We start from the raw sequence: 24249 nt of genomic DNA on the forward strand, positions 1-24249 counted from the left end.
GTGAGTATTTATTAGAATATTCTTTTGTTAAATAAGGGGGGGGGAAGAGGGAAAAAAAAAGGAAAAAGGAAAAAAAAAAGAGAAAAAAAAAAGAGTACTGCAGATTTAATTTCACATCTTGGCTCTGCTCTGACAAAGGAGAAGTCGCTGAACTCCGCAACTTCTTCTTGTCCCAAGCCAGGGATTAATTAATGCCCCTCCCAAAACTTGTACCTGTCCCAACCCACCCCTCCCACCCCCAGTCCCAACCCTTCCCCTTTTATTCCCCAACTAGACAACACTGTTGGCAAATCAAGACAGCATGAAACTTACATCAATAAAAACAACAAAAAAAGTAATGTGAAGTGTGCCAACGCATCAGGGACGCTATCCTATTGAACAATGGACTCCTCCACCTAACAATCCTGCTCAGAGTCAGCTGTACCTTTCACAGAGGGAGAGTTTACACATTTCGAGCATGCTCCATGGTGCAACCCTAAGTGCTGCACAACCACAGGACAAGAGACTGAACACCTGAATTCTCCCCCCCACCCCTCCCTCACCCCAGGACTTGTTTGCAGGGATACACGTGGTTACCCAGCCAAGGGTTCGTGCAGTAACACTCAGTAAATACAACCCGACGCTTTAGCACAAGTTACAGGTATCCAGTTCACGTGGTATAAGGCATGTGGACAAGAGGAGACACCAGCGGGATGCAGCAGGATCAGCAGGACAGCATTGGTGATTGACGCTCCAGTTTGTCAGGCTTTGACCCCACTCTGGATCCCTACCACAGACAATGAATTCAGTTTCTATCGTAGCATCTCTGAGGCTATTCATTTTGTTTTGGCCAAGTGTTGAAAGACCAACTCCTTTTCGTTTCATTTTGATGCAAATGCAGAGACATTGGCAGAAGCTGGAGGAGAAGCAACGGAGCAGCAGGGATGTCTGCAGGTGATGAAAACTCTGCCCTCAACTTCAAGTGTCACTGCACTGAATGGGGAGATACCGAATGGGGAGTAAACTGGCCCAGCCACCAGCACTGTCACAGAACGTGGAGTTTTTAAGAAACAAGAACAAAAGGCAAACAGATTCATTCCAAACCCTTCCTGCAGGAGCAGCCCAGGATTAAACCAAATTCCTGAAGAATTAAAACGTTAGATTCTCCATCTAAGAAAAAAAAGTTTATACATATGCGCTGCAAGTGACCCCCCCACAGGTCTGAACAGCACCTGACAGTACAGACTAAGACTTAGAAGAGTTGATCTCACATTTGAAGTCTTTTAATTAAAAAACAACAAAAAAAAAAACCAAAACAACCCCAAAAAAGAAGTGGCTATGGCTGGGCTGACACAAACGGGACACTTCAGAACACAAGGCAGAGGCCAGACTGGCAGCCTCGCTCGCCAGGCCATGGAAGCAGTGTGACAGGAAAGAAAGGGGCACTTCATGCACAAAATGTATTTTACAAAATACAGATCCCAGAAAAAGCCAAAAAAAAAAAAAAAAAGCCAACAAAAAGGAAAAAAAAAAATAAAAAATAAATCCCACCTTGCGCTAAATTGCAGCACTCTCACCACTTGCTGTGCCACAGGCTGCTGCTGCCCATGCCTGGCTTGAGAGAGGAGGCATGTGAAAAAGGGGACGGGGAAGGGAAATCCATGTTTCAGTCTGTTTCTCAGAACCTCTCTCACAGGGACCTCTTCAGTCATCTGATGTCAGGCACAGAGCTCTCAGAGTATGTCGTGGTCATGACAGGAGTGCCGTTGTTTGCCAAACAACCTTGCCTCAAGGTTTCAAAATACGAGGCCTGCACTGGTTTATGATACTGCAGAACTTTTATGGCATCTTCAATCTTAAACCATTCCCTTTTCCTTCCTGTTGGGAAAAGAAAAATCAGGAGGTGGAGTCGAACAAAGTTACACTTTCTATGTTTAAACAGTACTGTGAACAGCTTTCAGCCGTTATCACGTGCACCAATAAGGCAAGAATCATTCCACTGTGCAGCAAAGTGTCAGTTCAAAAGATACTGGGAAATTTTTCCTCATTTTTCCAGATTTTTTTCCCCCATTTTTCCAGACTACTCTGGGCACCGCCTCCCAACACTACACTGATGGCTCCTCTGTCCCCATGCTAGGTATTCCTTTAGGGCAGTACATCCACCGTCCAAACAAACTGGCCTTGTGTTCCCTAATTTAAACCCCCCACACTTATTTCCTACTTCCCTAATTTCTGTTCAAGTCAGATACTCATTTTAAGACAATCCACAACAACACACACCAACCACCACTCAACTCCTATCCATCTGCAAGCTAACCTCAGTTTTTGGTGGACATCACTCATTTCTTACTCTTTCAGTATCTGAAGGGGGCCTATAAGGATGCTGAGGAGGGACTCTTCATTAGGGACTGTAGTGACAGGACAAGGGGTAATGCGTTAAAACTTAAACAGGGGAAGTTTAGATTGGATCTAAGGAAGGAGTTCTTTCCTGTTAGTGTGGTGAGGCACTGAAATGAGTTGCCCAGGGAGGTTGTGAATGCTCCATCCCTGGCGGTGTTCAAGGCCAGGTTGGATAAAGCCTTGAGTGACATGGTTTAGTGTGAGGTGTCTCTGCTCATAGCAGGAGGGTTCAAAGTGGATGATCTTAAGGTCCTTTCCAACCCGAACTATTCCATGATTCTATGATTCTGTAGAAACTCTTCCATACACAGCATGATGAAAGTGAGGGTACAGACACTACAGCGCTACCCACAACCCTCACGTGGAACAGCATCACTTGCATTTGGGAATCTGATTCAGAGGAAAAGAGTTCAAAAAGATAACAGGGAATGATTAATCCATGCTGCCCACATGTATTTTCTTTTAGCCTTAGAAAGGACACCTTTTCATGCTCTTTGCTTAGTATCTTGAAGCCCAAGAATTAGACACATAACTGCTGCAGAGGCAGCTGTACAGCTGAACTGACTTCTCCTGGGTCACAGGGGTTACAAAAGCATCAATCTGACCACAGGCTTTTTCCCCAAGCAACCAAAGGATACACCACTATCACTTTTCTTGACTGTTCTCACAAGGATTGCAGCTCCCAGAGTGTTTTGTCTGCATCAAACCAGTTAATGCTAGCAAGCACAAAGAGCTTACCAATATTGACAGAGTCCTCCCAGTCTTCCAACACTTCTGTGACGATAAGTACGTAAACATATGTCCTGTGTTTCCTGTCCCGATTCTAGAAGGCAAAAGGGAGAAAGGACAAAGCTACCAAGGGAAAAAAGGCAGGAGGGCATGTAGTGACTACAAGGTGCGAGCTGCCTTGGGATGATGCTGCGGTACCTTATTGCAGCTGCTCTCACACTGCAGCTCGTTCTTTGCCATTCAAAACTGTTGTGTTTAAATGAGGTTCTGAAAGTAATTAACAGGGATTGCTGCCAAGAAGTCTAGCTCCTAATGTGTAAGGCAGTATAAGGTGGACGGATACCACACTGCAGGCGTCTATCTGCAACAGGTTGGGCAATGGGTGACAGTGGAAGGACACCGCTCCCAGCTGCTCCATGGCACTGAAACATTCCCTGTTTCACTGGCTTATCACCAGTGGCTGCAACTGAAGTGGAAACTGCAGATGATGGGATCAGCATCCATTTCTATGTAATGGGGAATTTTCAGTTATCCAGCTTACTTCACAGCATGCGAGGAAGTGAGTTTTACTCCAAGACAACTGTTTTTTTGCATCAATATTTCACAGCCTCAGTGGTCTGAAACTTACCTCAAAAATTCCCACTAATCTTCCTAACGTCCCTTTCACTCCAGCCTATGAAAAGTTCAAAGAGAAAGAAACATGCTTTAACAACATACAGATACATATGTCAGTACACATTTCCTTACTTGTTGTGCAGGAGCAGTTCCCTTAGGGCAGGAAGCAAACGCAGTAAATTCCTGTTAATCCTAAAACAACACTATCCCAAGAAAAAGGACAGAAGTGCAGAACCAACTCCAACCATGCAAGAATTCCCAGGAATTTTTTCTTCTTTTTCTATATTCAAACTATTTTTAATTCAATGTGGAGAAAAAGAAAGTTCTACGATTACTTACTAACCGCATACCAATACACTGTGAATGACCAGAATCAGCTCTGAAGTTTATTACAGCCTAAGCATGGATCCAATGTGCTTTGGGGTTCAGCAGTTCTACGCCTTTAAAATGAAAATACCTTTGAAGCATGTATAAGGCATCCATTTACACCATCAAAGCAACACAACAGCTACAAGGTATTTCAGGGGTGTCCTGCATGCAGTTGAAGCAAGCCAATATAAACACAAAATACTTGCAGTGTTGGAATGTGGCCTCCACAACAGCAGCAAGACTATTTTGGATGTAACACAAAACACAGACGCACACTGAAAGAAGACTTCTGAGCACAGACACAAATCAAGAGAAGATCTAAGCAACAGTTTTGTCTTCTGTTTGCATATGACCAAAGACCTACCCACTTAACCTCGTTTTCTGTCAGTTGTTATACATCTACTCACCACTGTGGCTCAGTCGCCTTCTCAAAGGGCTGTTTCTCATCTCTGCTCCCTGACGCTGCACCATGCATGTGTGCAAAACGCTCTCCCACTCTTTGCCACCAGACCCCTCCTTTTTCCCCCTGCTAATTTACATTCCCTTCTTTTTCCAGCTGTAAATGGTTGGAACTCAATGCTACAGGCAAGGTGAGCTTTTGCTCCAATACTTAACTGGTCTAGATGAACACAGACAGTCTGTCATACAATCCAGCTGCGTCTGGAAGGTAAATTCATCTGCCACAGCTGATGGCAGAACTGCTCCAAGAGAAAAGGACTTGTGGCTTCCCTTTCTACAAGCATTCCTAGAAATCTAGAATCCCTTCTGTAACATGCTCCTTGACCCCTGCTTCTAGGAAAGAGCTTTTCAACTGAATCATTGTGTTGGTTTTGGACACAAAATTTATTGTCTCATCAGTATTTGTGACATCCCGCTCTGCCCATAGGTGCAGCACTGCCTGTGAACCACCAGGCTATTTCTGGAGTCAAACAGCAATTCCATGAAGGTCAGCGTTCGCACGTATGCGCGCCCCAGAGCGCCCGGGACAGTGCTGGCGCTGACCTTTGCGGGTGAGCAGTTCCATCTCATCCGCATGGCTGCTGCTGCTGCTGCTAACCTGGGCTTATGTCTCTCAGAAGTGAGCTGGAAGGCAAATTCTTCAAATGAATTTCATTCAAAGGACTCCTCAGACAGCGGGGCTTTTTGTTCTTGATGTTTTCAAGCAGCCATCTCAATGAGCCGGAGGAACACACAGCTTCCACCTCCACAAACACATATACACATACATTAAAAGGTGAAACATGATGAAATGTTAAAGGTTAGTAACTGTCTTAAGCCGATCCTCTTCACTTATTCCTGGGGAAGGCTACTGAATTTCTGCTCTCCTTACTTACCTGTAAAGGCACTGAATCAAAAGGCAGGGATGTTGTGGTGATGGTTTAGTGAATTCTCAAGCCTGACTAGAAACAAATTTATCTCCAGGCAACTAGCCAGCCTTGAAACTGAGCATGGATACTGCACAAACAACCTCCCAAGCTGTTTATTCCCAGCTCTAAAACTGTGCTTGAAGTAACACAGGCAGGTGAGGAGCCCTTCTTTTTGTTCTGGTTAAACAGAGAGGTGATGGAAACAACACTCTCTCTACAAAGTAGGATCCCTCTCTGTTCTGCCAGGTCTTATTCATCCATAAAGGCACAAAAAGCAATGCCAAGACAAACATACACAGCAGGAAAACCACATTACATTGAATTATCACTTGGACAACTCAAACAAGTGCTAAGATTTTCTTCACATATGAATTTATCACATGCAGTAGTAAACGGCGACATAATTTAATGGTTTGATTCAAACAAATATTGGGCTGAATTTATAAAGAGAGTCCTTATCAAAGCCTGCAAAGCACATCAGCTGTTACATCCTGGGGTCCAATGGCTCTCATCCTATTTTACTGGCATAGTGGATTTTAAAGACAACATACAGTATATCCAGCACAGACAGACTGGACTGTTATACACCTACTTTTGATAAAGCACTTTGTTCACACACAAATAGGAAAGTCACAGTCTCTGGACAACCACACACGCTGTTCAGAGGAACAAACGAAAATGGAAGTGCCATTGACCTTCTCACACAAGTTATCACCATTAAAGTTACTCAAGACATCCAAGAAAATGATCTATAGCTGCCAGGCTCCTCTTTGGGCCAGCTGCATACCTCTTGCTTTGCTATGGGCCAGCTCTTCAGCATCCTCCTGACTTCACTGCAGGAGAATGAGCATTTTCTTGACAAGTTCAAAGCACAGTCACAGGCTCACCCACGATTAAAGCTGGACCTAAAGCCTAATTTGCACCAGATGACTCAGGAATTTTCTCCTCATTAGTAAACGGATTGAGAATCCTCCACCCTCGTGGGATACCACAGCATCTGGCAGAGACAGACCAGTTTATTTAGGCACATGTTCCCCCACCAAGCACAGAGGCCATGCTGCAGTCCTCAGAATACACACATGTCCTAGGAGGATGCTATTAAACGTACCAACCAGCACCAACTGTTCTACCTGCAGGTGTGAGAGTAAAGCAAACCAGTCCATCCACAGCATCCCTCAGGAAGAGGCACATCCAGGTATAAAAAGAGGACAGACAGAGCTTGCAAAATGAGCTCCTTTTCCACAGATCCAAACCAATTTCCAACATCCAAGATAGACCTCATTGGAGAAAAAGATAGATCTGGCACCCATGGCACAGTAACAGCCAGCTGATCCAAAACAGCACATGGCTTCAAACCACTGCCGCACACCCAGAGGGGTGGGATGGGTGTTCAGGACAAGCAACAAGAATCTGGAGGAAATGAAGCTTTACTAGTTCTGCTGTTCATGGAACAACTTGTTTTAATAAAGAAAAATGACTGAAGACATCCAAGAACAGCAGGTTCAGGTTTCAAAGCTGAAAATAAGTTTGGGTCAGATGCAAAAAGCAGCCTGCAGCAACACCATCTGTTCCTAGGGACAGCTTTTATTTCCTTCCATCTGAGCTAAGGAAAATGTGGGTTGGAATTTCAGCTATTTTACTTTGCTCTATTCGGCTCAAAGCCTGCATCTACTACAGACTACTGCTGGGCAAGAGGACTGCGGTAAAACACCCAGATCTTTGCTCTAATACCTGCAGTACTGAAGGCAGTAAATCACACCCATGGAGCCTGCTAGCTCAGACAAGTCCTAAAGCCACCAATTACAGACCTGCCAGGCAAATTTTCTTGCTGTCTCTACTGCATTTCAGGGAGGGCTATAATTATTAATCCAATTCTTTACTGCATTACTACCAATATATGCTTTTACATTTGGGAAATAGAAATGAATTACCATGACAGAGCAAAGAACTTTAAGATGCTGCACCCATTTTTATGAAGTTCAAGTACAGGATAACAGCCAGTAGTGAATTCAGACCACTATTTGCTCTGTATTACTAAATCTAGGAGGAGCACACCACCATCATCTCAGTCATTTATCCATGGTCTTTGCAATATTAACAAGAAATACCTTCCTATTTTAGCACTGACAGCCATCAACATTCATATTCTAAATCACTAACAAAATACATGAAATAGAAAAGAGTATTTATAAAGCATGCTTAGGAGGGGTAAAGAAGAGATCTCACAACCAGATCAAAGTACTATCATGATGGGCTACATTTCATATTGGCATCAACTGCCTGTTTGATCACAGAACTTATCTGGCTTTTGATTCCCATGAAGAAAGCATGACTAACACTCCCGTAATTTTATAGAAGTTGACATTTACTAAGTACTTAAAGGTCAGGATGTGAAAGATGCTGTAAGTGCAAAATGAAACGTCTTTGGGTTTAACAGATGAGTGTGGAGGCTTTTTTCAAAGTCACTCTATAATAAGTGCAATTTAAGGCATCTATTTCTAAAACATGTTCTTCACCAGTGGCTCACACCCATAAAAAAACCCTTATTCCTAACATGAAACTGATTTTGGGGGAGAGAATGCAACAGCATTAAAAAATCCAAGAGTGAAGAAGCAAAACATGTGCTACACTGGCAGTAATGCCTGGTTTAGAAGGGCCCACGGTTCTAGAAGGTAACCTTAGAACATACCCGGAGCTTCCAGCTGTGCAAGACTGACCACATCACTTTCAACAACCTGTCAGAAACAAACCTGGCTTTATTCTGCTCTCACTCAGAGCCAGCGTGCTTGTCTACTGCCATTTAGCTTAGAAACAATGCCCAAGAATCCAAGTCACTTCGGATTTTATGCCAACAACAGCAAGACAAGAGTCGGTACCTGTCTACTTTAATACTTCTGCTGCGGAGATTAATATAGATAAGGACTACATCAAACTAGGACAAGGACTTCTGACTCAAAGTGGGACAGAGCGATCACAGGTTCCACTCAGAATCAGTATTTCATTTTAATCTTAAAAAATTTGGAAGAGGGAAACATCAGCTTTCTTTATATGACAATTATTCCAGCAATAACACGGATACACTCAAATACGCACACGGTAACACAGGAACAGTGAATGCACAAGTTGAAAACCTTAGTTTAGGGAAGCATTTTAAAAAGAAAATGCATACCACGCAAAAAAGAATGAATTGAGAAAACCCAGCCTATTGTCATCGTCAAAGACCACAAGCAACTGAAAGGGTAATGAGTCTATACAGCTCCTCCAACTGTCTCTTATTAAAAACTGGAAAAGGCATACCAAAGTCAGTGAAAGAAAGCCCACAGATTCCTTCCACAACTTTGGACCAGCATGCAAAACACCTTCTTTTAGGATAAAAATTCCTTTGTTTTCACTGACACATAACAAACTGGATTTTCCCTCTGCCAACACAAGCAGCAGTCTCCTCCTGCTCAGCTAACCTCTTGTTCCTGTGCAAGTGACAGATACACCTGTCCCAGGAGAGAAGCAAAGACATCAAACCTACTGGGGATCAGCCTCGGCTACAGATACCTGAAAAGCCAAATTCACATGAAAGGATAAGCAAGGATTCCCAGCTAGCATGCACACCAGTTACCCAGCAGTCTTCTAAAGCACCTCCTTGGCCAAATGAATAGCACAAGCCGGGGAACTGGCTGCACAAGTCCCTTACAGCATTACAGCTGTAATACAGCAAACACTCCTGTCCACATGCACATCCCTGAGCTTAAGACAGCTGTCTACACTATAATTTTGTGTGTGGATTGTAAGCAGTGTCCTGGAACACAAAGCTATTTGAGGAAGGCCCTGCACCCCTCCGAGCCAGCCTGTGCTCCCCGCCTCTGCCAGCAGCCTCCCCGTTAAGCTGTACAAGTGCTCAAGTCATGTCCCACACGTGACAGGCTGCCATTCTGCAGCCCACTTTCAGGAAAGCCTTTCCTGTAACAGCATCCCACAGCTCCATTTCACATTCCCACCTGACTAGGTGCCGCTGAGGTTAGCAGCTGGGGCCATCCTGCGCTTTTGGAGCTCTCCCTGTTTACCGTGTGCGGAGCGGCAGGCAGCAGATAGGTGCTTCGCTGGGAATGACTCAACCCTGCCAGGCTGCCACGGTTTGAATTACACTCTCATTCTCGGCACTGGTCCACGTGAGCCAGGGAACACCAGCTGAGCGAGAGGGGATTATCTCAGCCAGCCCAAACCAGTTTCTCCACTGCAGACTGAGCCCATGCCAAGGCCTCCTTTCAGCCACCGCTGTCATGGAAAGAGAGTGATGCTTCCAAGGGGAGGGGAGGGTTGATACACATTTCTTTGGAGGATTTGAAAGGCAAAGCCATGCATCTCCTGAATGAACCCTTGACTTCTGTACCAAATAGCTTTATTATTAGTAATGATTCGGTGGTAAAGCAGGAGTCTGAAGCTAAAAATGTTCCTACTGTTCTGGTTCAACTCGCTTTGGCTTGTAACTTGTTTGTAAGATTGCCAAGCTACTGAAAAAGCAGGAGTCATGTTATAGGCTGGAAACAAAACTTGCAAGCAGCAATCTCCAATACTAAGAGGGACCTAAAGACACTTAAAATAAAACCCCAAAGCAACTTCTGACTCTGTAATCTTTCATATCTTTCTGAGAAACTGCTGCATTATAAAAACATCCAACTCAGGAACTGCCACATTAGATTAGTCCAAAGGCCCAAGCATTTTGTTAGGCAGCAGGAGGTACTTGCAAATACTTCAGAGAAAACCCTTCATATACCAGACAGTTGAATAAAGCCACCATTGCAGAAGCTTTCTCCCATCAATTAGCTCTTGACTTCTGTTCTGCAGCACAAAGATTTATAACCCTCTTGAAAGCATTTTTAATCCTGCCTTATATAATTGTGAACCTACTTGGTCGTCCAGATATAATCTTTTCATAGTTTCTGAATTCAAGCATGTCTCCAATTTGCTAATATTCAGAAGAGACATCTAAAGACACGTTTTACACACAAGGCACTCAGCTGCCATTTGCTGCCTTCAAATTCCCTATGAAGAATAAGATTGTTCTTCCAGCTTTAAGAGAAAAATACCCCTTCCCCATAGAGACAACTGATCTGTGTTTATCTCCTTTCTGAAATGGCTTCAGGTAAAAAAATACCCCAAACCATGAAGACATTAGGAATTTTGGCTACCTTCTACCTAAGTATTACAGAGCCCCACAAAAGCACAGCTGTGTTTTAAAGTCCTCTTAAGAAACCATTCTTCATAGAGAGAAAACAAAACTGAGAACCTCCCATCCACACACTCACCTCTTCACAGACCTCCCGCACCGCAGCCACGTTGGGCTCCTCCTCGGGCTCCATGCCACCCCCAGGGACGATCCATCGGTCAGGATGACGACTACTGCTCACCAGCAGCACCTGTGGGGAGCAGAGCACAGCAACGTGAGAACTCCAGCACCCGCCTGGGGAGGAGGAGTTGCTTTTCCTTCCCTCACATCTCCAAACAGCACCAAGTCCTTGAGAACACTCCGCTCTTCCCAAGGCAACCTCCTGAGCCCCTCTCAGGCAGCTGTGCAAACCGCATTATCAGTGACACCTCGGCACTCCAACACTCTCAATTATTTCTGCCATTACCTCCCCACCGCTCCGATGTGTCGCAGAATAAATTATGCCTCCGCATACCAGAACGATTTGCTGTTTAATACAGCATCACAGCACTTACAGTGGAAGGGTTTGCTACTCAAAGTCACTGCTTAAGTCTTGACAGCCTGGGATACACACCATGCAACGGCACAAGATGGTACAGAAGCTGCTCAGCACCTTCTCCCTTCGCAGAGGTACCTTCATTTGATTTCATTGGTACCTTTGGCCTTGACTGCCTCTGCAGTTACACTGGTGACACACACAAGCCAGGTAACTGCCCACTGAAACATTCATGTGCAGTTTGTTTTATTGTTTTAACAGAGATCTTCAACTTCCCTGTTTGCCTATTCTTCTGCAGCAGGCACCAGGGTCTAGCTCTGTAGTTTTGTTTTAGATGGGGCTGTTCAGTGAGATAAAAACAAAATACAACCCTACATGAAACCACTGCACAGGAGGAAAGACTTCCTTGAATCAGCTTCGACAGCTCTTCATAAGCTTGCTTTGTGGCAGTTCTCCTTGAAACACATTTCATTCCAGTGCAATTCTGCTCTGTACAAGCTCACTTTTTGTTCTGTCGTCTTCTAGGAACAAAAACCCCAACAATCTCAACCAGCTACAAGTTTTCCCCAAAGAACATCGAGGCGCTGTGCTTATTAGATCTACTTGAAACACATCCACGAGTAGAGATGGAAACTAAAAACAAATACCAGTTTTCAGCTCTCTGAACAAAGCTGGTTCATTAGAGTCATCATGCTATACTTCATAATTTCACTGGCACAAAGCTTAGAGGCAAAGAGACTTGCTTCAGAAACTTTCCAACATACCAGTCCAATTAGGTTACAGGCCAGCTGTAACAGCTTCAGACATTTCCAAGTTAGACTGTGCAAGATACTCAAATCCCAGGCTTTGCTGCATCTATGTTGATCTACCAGTAGGATAGGAACAGATTTGCACTCATTACCACGAGGAAACCTACTAAAGAGCTCAAAATCAAACCTGTGATGCGAAACCAAGCACAGGATTTCCAGGGTTTCCCAATTCTTTTATCTTTCGAAGTCCCAGCTGCCACCTGACCACCACCAATGTGATCTTCCTTCTCCAGGCCACCCAGACCAGGCTCAGTGCAGGGGAAAGAGGACCACAGACTGTAACACACAAGGGTGAGGAAGCAAGGGGCACTGACCAATGGCTCCCAAACCAGGACTAGCAAAGCTGAAGGCAGAAACTGAAGAGGGTTCACAACAAACATTTTGGCAACTGCTGGTCTAACCTTTCCTAAGCCTGGAACTGAACTCACTGTTCTCGAGTGTCAGCACTCCTCTCATCAGCAATTTTCTATGAATCTCATCAACAATAATGTCTCAAAGCCTCCTCTTCCTGCTTCAGTCGGACCCTGCACCTGAACCTGCAATGCGTAAAGAAGCATCATTTACCAAACACCACCTTTTCAATCCCTGAGCACTCCCCAACCTATTGAACCAAGGCAAATGCACACTAGGAATGAGTTAAGCTGAATGAGCCACCTTAACTCTGCAGTTTCCTAATGGAGATGCTCACTACCTGGTGTACGTTCTGGCTTAGGCTGCAATGGAGAGGCATTTACTTTATAGTAAATCCCATAGTATTTAGCCTTCCAAAGACAGAATTCCTTTCCCCCAACCATCCAATCCACATGAAACATGATCAACAGCCATGCCTGAAGAGGGAATGGAAACTATTCATCCTCAGAGCCCTCACGGTTCAACCAGCAGCCGGGTGCCATGGGCTGGACTTCCTTTGTCCTGACCCATTATCAGAAGAGCTTCCACTGGGATTCCTCACTTCAGCAGGTGACCCTGAGGACAAAGTTAAAAGGATGGCAACTGACATTTCTCGTATGTTTTACTGTTGGATAAAGAAGCATCATCTTTGTCATTTCCGATTTCAGAGTTCCAGCTTGAATTAAAAGAACCAAGAGAAAAAGATGAGGAGAAGCTGCAGAAAAAGACCACAGCACAATTCATAACCACTGAACTCCTGCCACCTTCCACTTGTGAGAAAAAGCATCTGCTAAGAAAATCCCTGCACAAAGACTCGTACAGGAAAGCCTGCTGGACTGCTCGGCCTGAGACAATGCTTTAGCAACACACCAGTAGGAACTCTGAGGTGTAAACAACAGTTTTAGGCAAAGTAAATTAACTTCAGCTGCTCTGGCAGTTGAGCATTTTCTGAATAGAATTAACATGAACAACCCCCAGTGGGAAGGAAAAACCTGTCATTCTCACACTTCTATGTAATCAGACTATTTCCTGTTTAATAAAAAGGAAATCCCATCAAGAGAGCAGGAAACATGCCCTACGAGGTCATTCTTTTAAAACAACTTTAAACAGGATATTGCTACCAATGAGCTCTCCCAAGACAAAGGGGCCTAGTTCCCAGGGTCTTCCTTTCAGCGCTCTTTAAACAGGGGTGCACAGCGTTCCCCTTTTTCCAGTCACTGGGACTTCACCTGACTGCCATCACTTCAGGTATCATGGAGAGTGGATGGCAACGACATCAGCCAATTCCCTAAGGACTCTGGGATGCATCTCATCGGGTCCCATAGACTCACGTATGTTCACGTTCCTCAGGTGGTCACAAACCTGCCCCCCTCACAAGGCAGCATCATTCAAACGTCTTAAAAACTGCCCCCAAGGCAGTAAAATGAGATGTGCTGATAAACCAGCTCTCTCAGAAAGCCATTAGTATTTGGGGAACAGCCTAAATGCTGTCCCCAAGGGAAGAGTTGCATTCCCCTGCAGAAACCTTTCCCCCCCAGTAGCTGAATGGGCAACCATAAAATACCTGGGGGAAGGAAAGATATCAGCTAAGCAGGTATAGAAGAGATGTAATAGCTTGTGTTGCTGCCACAGCCAAGCCAGAATTATCTGCTAAGTTCACAACACAGGATATAGCATCAGGGTAACTTACACCAAAAAGACATAAAGCAGAGAATGGCAATTCTACATTCATTTTACAACGTAACACGACAAAATCCCATGTATTCAATTGCTCAGTTAGACTGAAAATTTCCAATCCTCACAAACTTTACAAAATAAAGAGTACACTGTTTTCTAAAGGACCACCTTGTATGGCCTTGATATCTTCATTTTTGCTCATTAACTTCTTTATTACATTAAATTCCTGATTTGGATATAGGCTAAAGAAGAGATTTTAATCAAAACAGTCATAAAAAATACATCAAAAATGACACAACTTATTATTTTGCATCAGACCAAACACAAACCATTTTATTCTCTCAGCCTACAAGGGGTTTGAGGCAGATTTCGGAGCCAAGTCTTGCAGTCTTCTTGGAAAAGCATTTGCAGGTATCATGTCACCCGGCCAAGCTCTGTTTTCCAGGCTTTGAAAGCCAATGATGTCATTTCAAAGCAGGGAAATGAGCAACAGGAGCCTCTGTGGCAATGCACAAGGCAGCCCCGAAGCAGCTCTCACACAGGATCAAACAAGTAAGAGAAAGGTAAGAAAAACAAGCAAAGTTTGAAGCCTGCAGCAGGGGCTCCTAAACAGTGCTGGATCGTGGCCTCATGGTAAGCAACCTTCAAAGCAGCGCGCACACCCAACTCCAAACAGCTCCAGAGCTGCCCACCAACATCTCCCTAGGGGAGACAGGAAACATGCTGAGAGACCCAAGGCTGCCTGGGTCTCCACACGCAAACCTCGGCGCTCCATGGGAAAAGGGAATAGTGTTAGTCACTGGGTAAATCTGGGAGTCCCTGAAACACAATGCTGTGAGCGACCTAATTCCTCACAACCCTTTGTATGCACATCAGTTGGTTTGGGGTTTTTTTTTTCCCCCTCTTTCTTTTTCTCACCCAGAAATAATGGTGCTCTGCAAAGCAGAAACCAGGCAACCAGAATGAGGCGGAGAATTCATTCCCAGTTAACAGAACAGGGACTGAGGGATTCCCAGGTTCTTTCATGCTATGGTGGATTTAAACCACCACCACCACCCATAAATAAAACAGGAGTAGCTACGCTGTAAGGAACACGATTCCTAGAAAGAGGCTCCACAACAAAGACAAAAGGGCTCCAGCATTATTAGATGGGCCACAAACGTTATTAGCAAATGAGCTGTGAATCTTCCAGGCTCCCAGGCAGAGCCAGTCCTACCCACACGTGCCAGCCTAAGGACAACCAAGCTGGCAGAGTCAGTAAGAAACAGAAGACAAGATGTTAAATGCATGGGGTTTGGGCCAGCCAGCATCCTGCTGCCAGAAGCCGATCTATAGCTACTGGCTACTGAAACGGCCTCTGCGCTTTCTTTCGTGCTTTCCATCAATATTAAGCCACAAAATGTATTTTGCATAGCGACTAAAGCACATTTCAACTCATTTCACACTCAGCATTATTTATCAGAACAGGAACTACAAGAAAATAAGGTCTCACAATACACCATAGTGAAACTGGGGGAGAAGATGGCTGACTCCAATGATTTTGGCCTGTACAATCTGTCTTTGTTTGAAAGTTTCAATTTAATAAGAGTCTCTGTATGCAGGAGTTTGGAATTGAGCAGAGCTGGAGACTCTGCAATTCACCCTATGACCAGGCAGGATATTGTAGCTGGTGCAGCTCTGTGTCCAGCATAATAAAGACCTTTCATGCTTTACTCTAAGTTAACAATCTCTAAGTTCTCACAATCCAAATACACCCTTACTGCTCTTAAGGCTGTTATATCTGACAAAACTGGGATCTCAATTTGACCACAACAAACCACTTTTTAACACTAAGAAGAGCATACGCTGACAAATTAGCTCAAGAGGAACAGGAGGGGAAAAGAGACACAGCAGTTAGCAAAGCCAGGCAAAAATTAATCTCATTTAACTGCAGAAACACAGCCTCAATTACAAGACAACAAAACAGGGATTTTGCCAAACTGCTAATGCAGGATGGTCGAAACACACAGGACAAGGTTTACAGGAGGGCTTCTCCCACCTTCTTGCTATTCAGGGCATGTTACAGAGTTAGCACATAGTAGTAACAAGTACAGCCTGTGGTCAGCAAGCTTTCAACACGACAATACCTTTAGCTAAGACAAGAATATGCATTACCTCAAGAGCAGGCCACAAAGAAACCTTTTCCTGACCATTACAGCACATCCTCATAGAACACATTTCCTTAGACTATGGTTACTTCCACATGGCACAATGCGATCTAACTTGCAGCATGGTACCTAGAAACTGGAGGCTGGGAATTAATGGCAACAGCTAGAAGGGGAAAGTATTTGTGCTACAGAACTCGACCAAAGTAAAGCACAAGTTTGAAACAGGAGTAAGAGGTGAACTGGAAGGAGTTCAAGTCATTTCAAGTGTTTTGATTGCACCTACAATACTGTAACCATAGAGGAAAAATAGATTTAGGCTGCTACTTAGAATAACAAATCATAAATCATCATGTGCTGCACTGGCTTCAAAATACCACAGTCATATTGCTGCTATTACAGTTTTCTTGTGACTTTAAGAGTGACTGTTTAATCTCACTGAAGAACACAATCCGGACTCCTCTCCCTCCATCAGAATTATGTTTTAGATAACCACAACCATTATCTGCAACATGCCTTTCACAGCAGGGCCAGGACAGAGAAAACAGCTGAAATGCCTGAACCAGCAGCCACTTGTTTCAGAAGCAAAGGGCTGATAAGGAGGCACTCCCAGTGAAAGACCCCAACCCCAGCAGCCTGTTTCTGCTTGTCAGAGTCAGTTTGTTGACCGCTCGGTACTTACACACCTCATCCAGGCAGACTTCTTCCAGAAGGGATGCCTGCTTCTAAACTGCCTTGTTTAATAAGGAGGGGGATATCACAAAATTAGTATTTAGGCCTTTGACACAGACCAAATGAATCTGGATGTCAGCAGCTGCACATGTATACACTTACGGGTTTGATGTCCCTGCCTGTGGCAGGGAGGTTGGGACTGGATGATCTTAAGGTCCTTTCCAACCCAAACCATTTGATGATTCTATGAGTAACAAGTCCTATGTATAAAATAAACCACGCAGAAACCCTACAGCCATGCAAACTTGAGAAGCTTTTCAGATGCAAGTAGTTAATTCTATGCCTAACATCAATACATGTTATTTACACAAGAAAAAGTAACCACCCAAGTCAATATAAATTAAAATAACATTCAAACCATCTGAAGCATCTTAAGAGAAAAAAACCCTACCCAGTAGGTAATTGTATCCCTCTGAACTTCACGTTAACATGAAATGTCTGAGAACAGAGTTAGTGTGTGTTAACCACTGCACAACAAAGCCACAGAGACACATACTGCTGTGTCAACGTGCACAAAATGTGGAAGGTCCTGACTGGTCCGTGCAGTCAGTGTCTGGGGTGGACTGAAAACAACTACTGCTTAAAGAAACTGAGCACCTGCTTCCCAACTGCTGGGTAGTACATACAGCCCCTGAACACTGATGTCTACAGTTCATAAGGTAGAGGTAAGAGCTTCTTCGCTTCATTCTGTCCAATTTTAGGGCACAACCACACACAGAGGTGTGTGCAAACCAGGAGAGACTTTCCTTGTCTCAAAAAAAATAAGGATAAAGTCCAACCTCATCATCACTTTCCTTCAACTGAGAAGGGAAAGAGCTGCTTCTCCAGAACTTGAGACCCCATCCCTGGATAGATCAGGTTGTCTGGCTGCAGTACCTGCTGGTACACCCCAACTGCTTGTACCTGCCTCCTCACTCCAGCAGCACATCCGAGCGGTGCCGAGATGAACCCTGTCAGGGAACCAAGCATACGATTCAACACACCAAGCCAAAACGCACAGCCACTAAAGAGGGGAGACAGAACACAGAGTGAGGAAGAGAAGGCTGCATGGAGACCTCAGAGCAGCCTTCCAGTATCTGAAGGGGGCCTATAGGGATGCTGGGGAGGGACTCTTCATTAGGGACTGTAGTGATAGGACAAGGGGTAACAGGTTCAAACTTAAACAGGGGAAGTTTGGATACAAGGATGGAATTCTTTCCTGTTAGGGTGGTGAGGCACTGGAATGGGTTGCCCAGGGAAGTTGTGAATGCTCCATCCCTGGCAGTGTTCAAGGCCAAGCTGGACAAAGCCTTGGGTGAGATGGTTTAGTGTGAGGTGTCCCTGCCCACGGCAGGGGGGGTGGAACTGGATGATCTTGAGGTCCTTTCCAACCCAAACTATTCTATGATTCTATGAAAGGTGGGAAAATAAGTTACAGCCTCTGGTCAGGCAATAAATGGATCTGAGTTGAAGCTGTCAAAGATGCATTCTTCAGAGGAGAAGAGGCAGCAGCCACCACTGCTGGGTCCATCTCATCAAAGCAGGGCTGGAGCAGACTCCCTTCTCTTTCCATATTCAACACTTGCTTGAGTTGTGGCAGAACAAAACTGCCTCAGTTCTTCAGTTTCACAACAGCTTACAGAGCTTCCAGGAAATTAAGTGAAAGTTTAACAATTTGCATCCTTCCCCAGTTTGGGAAAGTACAAGAGACCATGGAAGTGCTTCTAAAATTGTTTATTCATGGAAAAGCTAAACCCTTTTTAAGATGAAAGCTAGAGGTTTATGCTCTTGCGGGTGGAGAAACCTTGCTACAGGCACAGCTGAGAGGGACTGGAGAAGCACAAGCAAGAGAAACATTTACTGGCCTATATCCTACTGGAGATGTAGTAATGCGTTAGCAACAGACGGGGAGAACTTTAATTGGGTTTCCACCACAACCCTTTTATGTAGCTGAAGGGAACACACAGAGTCAAGCCAAGCCATAAGAACAGAGACTGTAAGGCTATATTCCATGGAAGGTTCAATGACCACACGATGTGGGCTCCCTTTATACCCCAACACTGAAGTACTCCAAGTGGGCTTAGCTATTGTTCTTTTTATACTGGAGCAAACGCACAAAGGATGGCCAGGAACACTGTTGTGATCATCCCTGTGTGCCTACAGTCAAAAGTTGAGAACTGCTGTATTACATCGCAGCTTGCTTTAAAACTGACCCAGCAGAAGCAAGAAGAAAAGGGTTCGTTTGCATTCAAATTACCTTCCCCAACAGAGGCTGTGGGGCTACATAAATGTAGCTTTGATGAGCGTGCTGGCCCTCGGCAGACCCTGTGTGAAAGTTCTGTTTTCTCCTCTCAGTTTAGATTTCATTCACAATTAAGAAAAGATGACCAACCCCGGATCCTATTCTTTCCAAAGCATTTCCTCCAAAAAAAGTCTTTATAAATACCAGTTGTTAATGAGCAGCTTGGCCTTTCACCAGATACAATGCAGGCATGCTTAAACCTGTAGCTGGACCAGTGCGGGACTTAAAGCCAAACGGTTCCTTTTGATTTATTTTGAAGTATAAAGCAGAGATGCTGCCACTGAGCAGGCTTCCATCTGCTTCTTAATAGTAAGACATCAGTGAAATTTTCTGGCACATTTCCTCGGCGAAACAGCTGGTCTACACATAAAAAATATACTTGTGTTATTTAAAAATAACACCATAATAGCAATACTGAGAGGCACTGACACCACACGCAGTAAGAGGAGTGATTTCGGAGGTAACACAAGCCTGGGATCTCTTGATCTGCACGTTCTCCTTCCCCACTGCTGCAGAAGCAGCAAATATCAAGGGAGTTTCTCCTAAAAGATGAAAATAGCAGGATCCTGGCGTTCGGTTGCCAAAAGGGCCTTTGAAGTCTGTTCACACTCTGAATGAATCCTGCTGCTTCCCCTGTTCTCCCTCCTGCCCAAAGAGGCACCAACTACACTGCAGAGCCTTTGCTGTTTAGGAAACAACACAGATGCAGATTTTTTCCACACAGGCCAATTAAGAGACGTATTTTTTTTTGCTCTATTTGAGATCCACGTTTAAATGAACTCTCCCTGTACTGCTTCTTAAAGGAATATTGTCACAAAGACACCTTTTCAGCCAATGCTTGGTCTTCCAGAAATGTTCCAGAGCTTCTTTCATCATGCCCAAAAGTAGTAGCTTCCAAACTCAATACAGGGAAAATGTGCAACCTTCCAGCAGCATAAGGAAAAACTAAAGCACTTCAAAACTAAAAAAGAATCAAAGTAAGCATTATTATGTTAAGAACCTTTCTTTGCAAATGTAACACCTAACCAAAGACGTGCTGGTTTAGCAATCTCCACTGGTTGCTGAGATTGGAAAGGAAATTAAATCTATGAACTGAAAGTTAGGGGGTAAACACCTAAAAAGAAAGAGCCTGCTCTGGAAAAGGAAACAGGATTCTTCTTATTTCTTCTTGTTCATTTGAAATTATCTCATTAAGGAACTAATTCAGGGTTCAAAAAGGGAGAAAACTTGTGTGGTTTTAAATTCATAGCAGGAAATGAAGAAGAAACTCAAGGGTTCAGCTCTACTATTCTTTGAGTGCTTAAAAGTAACCAGAAACAGCCAGTCCTAGGAAAAAAATACCACTTTAATACAGCAAGTTTAAATTATTTATCAAAGCATGCCTTTTCTATTTATTTTTTTAACAGAAAGCTTTTAATAGATCTGTAACTAACATACTCTGGGTTTGGTTCCCCCCCCTTTTCAAACAGATCTCAATTTCTATTTAAACAGAAGTAATCAATAATAACATGTCAGTGGCACCAAAAAGTTATTATTCTCCAAGAGGAAAAAAAAACCCAAACAACCAAGAAATCTTTTCAGATATGCTGAAGTGTATCATTAAATGTGTACAGGCAACACCTTTCTTGTCATTGAAAAAGAGCAAGTAGCAGTAAGATTAAACAAGTAGACTTCTCTTGACTTAAAGTTTAACTAAGTGCCAACAAATGAAAAGAAAGCTAAGAAATAATGATAAATGAATAAAACCCAAGGTTTCCTGCTTGCTGATGTCAATACAAGCATAACTCAAATGGCTTCTCAACCTTTTGACCAAGATCAAGAGCAGTATCTGCGAATGGAGCCCATTCAGTGTGACTCCATCATCACGTTCTGAAACGCATCTGCTCAAAAAGTCCACTCTGTGAGATGAGAACACAGGATGCAGTTTCAGCTCTGCATTAAACACACAGAGACCCTACAGAAATATGGTGTTTGGAAGGCTGCGAGATGTCTTCAGGAGGCCACTTCAAACTCAAACAAAACTGTCATTCATTGCTTCACCATTTCTGTGGCTCCCTCACAAAGAAGCACATCATGCATGTGGGACATCAATCTACATTCCACACTGCACCACTTACAAAGCAGTTAATGCTCCTTCCTGTGTCACAGGACAGCTCACCACACCACCTGATGATCTGGGGGGATCAAAGACAAGGCCAAACATTAACACTGAGCAAAGCTCAAGGGAGATAAAGATGCTCAAGAGCCTCCATGGCTCTTTGGAATGAGTTTACTTTTCCTTCTTCAACCATCTTGGCTCACTACTGTGAAACCACCACGTTAACAAACCTTTGCATCACCAACACCATAAGGGACACCAGTTCCATTGCCCAGGAGATGCAAGAGACCATGGGGTAAGTTAGAGCCCGTGTGATGTTGTAAAATAGAGAGTGACCACCAGTCAAAGGCTGACTGCATCGAGTGGCCATTAAAAGTACATTTCTAGCTTCACCCATACTGCAATCAAACACGGCCAAGCATCTAACTCTTGAGAAGAACTGCCACACTGGCCTTACAAACTGTGTAAAACCCCCATCAGGAAACTCAGATGCCTGCAAACACCCATGCTGGTTAAGCCCAGTATCCTTACAACACAATTATGTTCTTCTCCATAGTTTGTTCAAAGAACCATAAATGTCCTGAAGGTCAGTGGGAAGGGACCAGCTGTAAGAACACTGCACCCAAACACAGCGTTTTCACTTCAGACCATTGATACTTGTAATGTTGACACGCTTCACCATGACAGCACAGCTCCAAAGGGTTTGTCAAGCCTCCTTTCTCACGTTAAATAGTAACCCGCCAGTATGGTAGTTTACTTCCCTGCAGTGAAGTGTGTGCATTCCCTTCCGATTTCCTGCAGCTACAAATATGATAATCAGGAGAACAAAGGCTTTAACACAGCCGCTCAGTGAAATGAAGCACACCTGACTCCAGAAGAAGCATGGCCATGAGCCCTCCATGCCCACGCTAAGAGGATATCAAACCAAGGATAGTGAAACACCGCACATCCAAGCAAAGTTTCTCGTTTTAACTCCACGGGCAACACAACATCTTAGCAACACAGCTGCTCTCAAACGAACCAATCCACCTTTAATTCCCACTTCCTCCCAAGCCTCTCTGGACAGCAACTTCTGGCACTCCATCAGTCCCCTTTTATCCCAGTTTCTTTTTATAAATCCAAGGTCAGGTTTCCTCTCCCATCTCATGTGATGTGCTGGACTGAAGTGCTGCCAGCGTGGTCGGTCCACTCCGCTGCCAAACCCCATCCCGTGCCACAGCGCTCCTTACCAGACTGTTCCACCACCCCACCGCACAGCGCCTTTCACTGAGCATTCTTTTCGTGTTTAGAGGAGAGAAATGAAGAAGCAAAGGAAACACCAACTTTTACAGCAACGCCTCATGTCAACCCTAAAGGAGAACAGCCCCGCTGCGGCCCCCATCCCAGCCCCGGCCCTCACCTCCTCCTCGCTCTCGCTGCGGAAGCACAGGCAGGCCGCCCGCTTCTTGTAGCCGTCCCCATCGTAGGTGCGCGTCTGGTTGGACTTGAGCTTCATCATCCTCCGCTCCGAGGGGCGGCGGGGTCGGGCCGGAGCGCGGCGAGGCCCGCGGCCTAGAGGGCGAGGGCGGGCAGGACCCGCCGGGGCTCCCGCGAGGGGCGGGCGGGGAAAGACGGGGAGGGGGGGGGGGGGCACGGAAGGGGGGGGCCGCCTCCCCGCGACAGTCTCTGTCTCGGTCTCGCTCTGTCTCCCGCAGCCGGGAGCCGCCCGCTACGCGCTGCCGCCTTTCGCCCGCCTCATCCCTCCCTTCACTTCCAGCCGCTCCGCCGCCGCTGCCAGCGCTCCGGCCACCGCCGACGACGACCCGGCTGCTCGTAAGCCGGCGGGCGGCTGCGTGCTGGGCGCCCTGGCAGTTACGCAAAAGGCGCCGGGGCAAGGCCGGCTCCCGGAGTCCGCCGCGCACATGGCTCCGCTTTGACAGCGGCGCTACGCAAAGAGCGCAGACGCCGGGAAGGGAAGAATGCCCATCTTGCGCAAGGCGGGGGGGGGGGGCGGTTTACGCCAGTGGCGGAGCGCGGTTACGGGGGTCTCATTGTACCCCGCGGCAGGAGCGGAGCGGAAGGGACCGGACGGGACACGGCGGGGCAGCCCCCGGGCTCCGCACCCCGCAGCCGCTCCTCTGCACCGAGCCTCATGGGGAGGGAGCTCACTCGCATGCCCCCCCAGCACCGCAGGCACTCCCAGGTCCCACGGCCGAGCAGCCAGGATCAGCATCGCCCCGCTGCAGACACCGCTCTCAGGGCTCAGCACCAGGCCGAGGGGTGCCACAGCCGCAGCTCCGTGTGCTCCCCCAGCAGGAAAACCCTGGCCAAGGAGAGCGTGTCCCTGAAGAGCATTTGCCCAGCGCTGATTTGGCTTCAGCATCCTCCACTGCACAACAGAGACAGACACGGAGGGTAGGGCTTGGAGCCTTTGTAATCTTCTGACTCGGTACAGGGTGGAACACAAAGGTCTGGATCCCACTGGAGGCTCCATCTGGAAAGGAGGTGCCATGGACCAGCCGTGCCCCTCGGCCCCATCAGCTCAGGCGGCTGAACACTTCACAAGCTTTGCGAGGATGAGGACAGGCTCCGCTCCCTACCCCACACCAGCAGGTTCAAAGACTGGTAGATTAAAGCTGTGGAGGTAATACTTTCCTTGTGGAATTCTATTTAGACTGGGGTTCTTCACCACAAAACAAAAGCCATTTTTACCTGCTTGTTTGGATCTTCCCTTTAATAAGTCAAATATTCTGTTAGAAAGTAGGTGGCATTTCATACCGACCACCACACACTGGAATACTCCAAGTAATGTGAAATAGTTGCCTACTTTTCCATGAGGCTAAACGTTTTGCTTAACACATCACTGCTTCCCAAACAGAATCACAACTCTAAATGAATACTAGCAAGTGTAAACGTTACTGCTATACAGGAGGATGAACTAGTAAGAAACAAACTCCCCCAGAAAGAAATAAATCCCATGCCCA

At 45.4% G+C, this 24249-nt stretch overlaps 1 protein-coding gene across 2 annotated transcripts; it reads right to left on the minus strand.

Moving 5' to 3' along the window:
- Nucleotides 1-814: 814 nt before the first annotated feature.
- On the minus strand, nt 815-23083 carry NUDT3 (nudix hydrolase 3). 2 transcript variants are annotated; one of them, XM_057423589.1, is made up of 5 exons: nt 22686-23083; nt 10760-10870; nt 3737-3781; nt 3118-3202; nt 815-1857 (listed from the first exon to the last, which is right to left on the minus strand). In XM_057423589.1, exons 1-5 carry the CDS (start codon nt 22782-22784, stop codon nt 1688-1690), a joined length of 510 nt encoding a protein of 169 aa, XP_057279572.1. In that variant the 5' UTR covers nt 22785-23083; the 3' UTR covers nt 815-1687. The 2 variants fall into 2 exon arrangements, with proteins under 2 accessions (XP_057279572.1, XP_057279573.1); XM_057423590.1 differs by lacking the exon at nt 3737-3781.
- Between the last annotated feature and the right edge of the window lie 1166 nt (nt 23084-24249).

Source organism: Pezoporus wallicus, unplaced genomic scaffold, assembly GCF_028554395.1.
Source record: "Pezoporus wallicus isolate ANWC-B61680 ecotype Strahan unplaced genomic scaffold, APGP_CSIRO_Pwel_v1 contig_13071, whole genome shotgun sequence".
Lineage (NCBI taxonomy): Eukaryota > Metazoa > Chordata > Aves > Psittaciformes > Psittacidae > Pezoporus > Pezoporus wallicus.

What these genes read in the sequence shown, in the direction of transcription:
- NUDT3 (XM_057423589.1), bottom strand. Translation starts at nt 22,784, where the DNA reads ATGATGAAGCTCAAGTCCAACCAGACGCGCACCTACGATGGGGACGGC. An exon ending in GCAGCGAGAGCGAGGAGGAG is followed by an intron (nt 10,871 to 22,685) that starts GTGAGGGCCGGG and finishes TGCTCCCCACAG; the next exon opens with GTGCTGCTGGTGAGCAGTAG. An exon ending in GGAGGACTCTGTCAATATTG is followed by an intron (nt 1,858 to 3,117) that starts GTAAGCTCTTTG and finishes TTTTCCCAACAG; the next exon opens with GAAGGAAAAGGGAATGGTTT.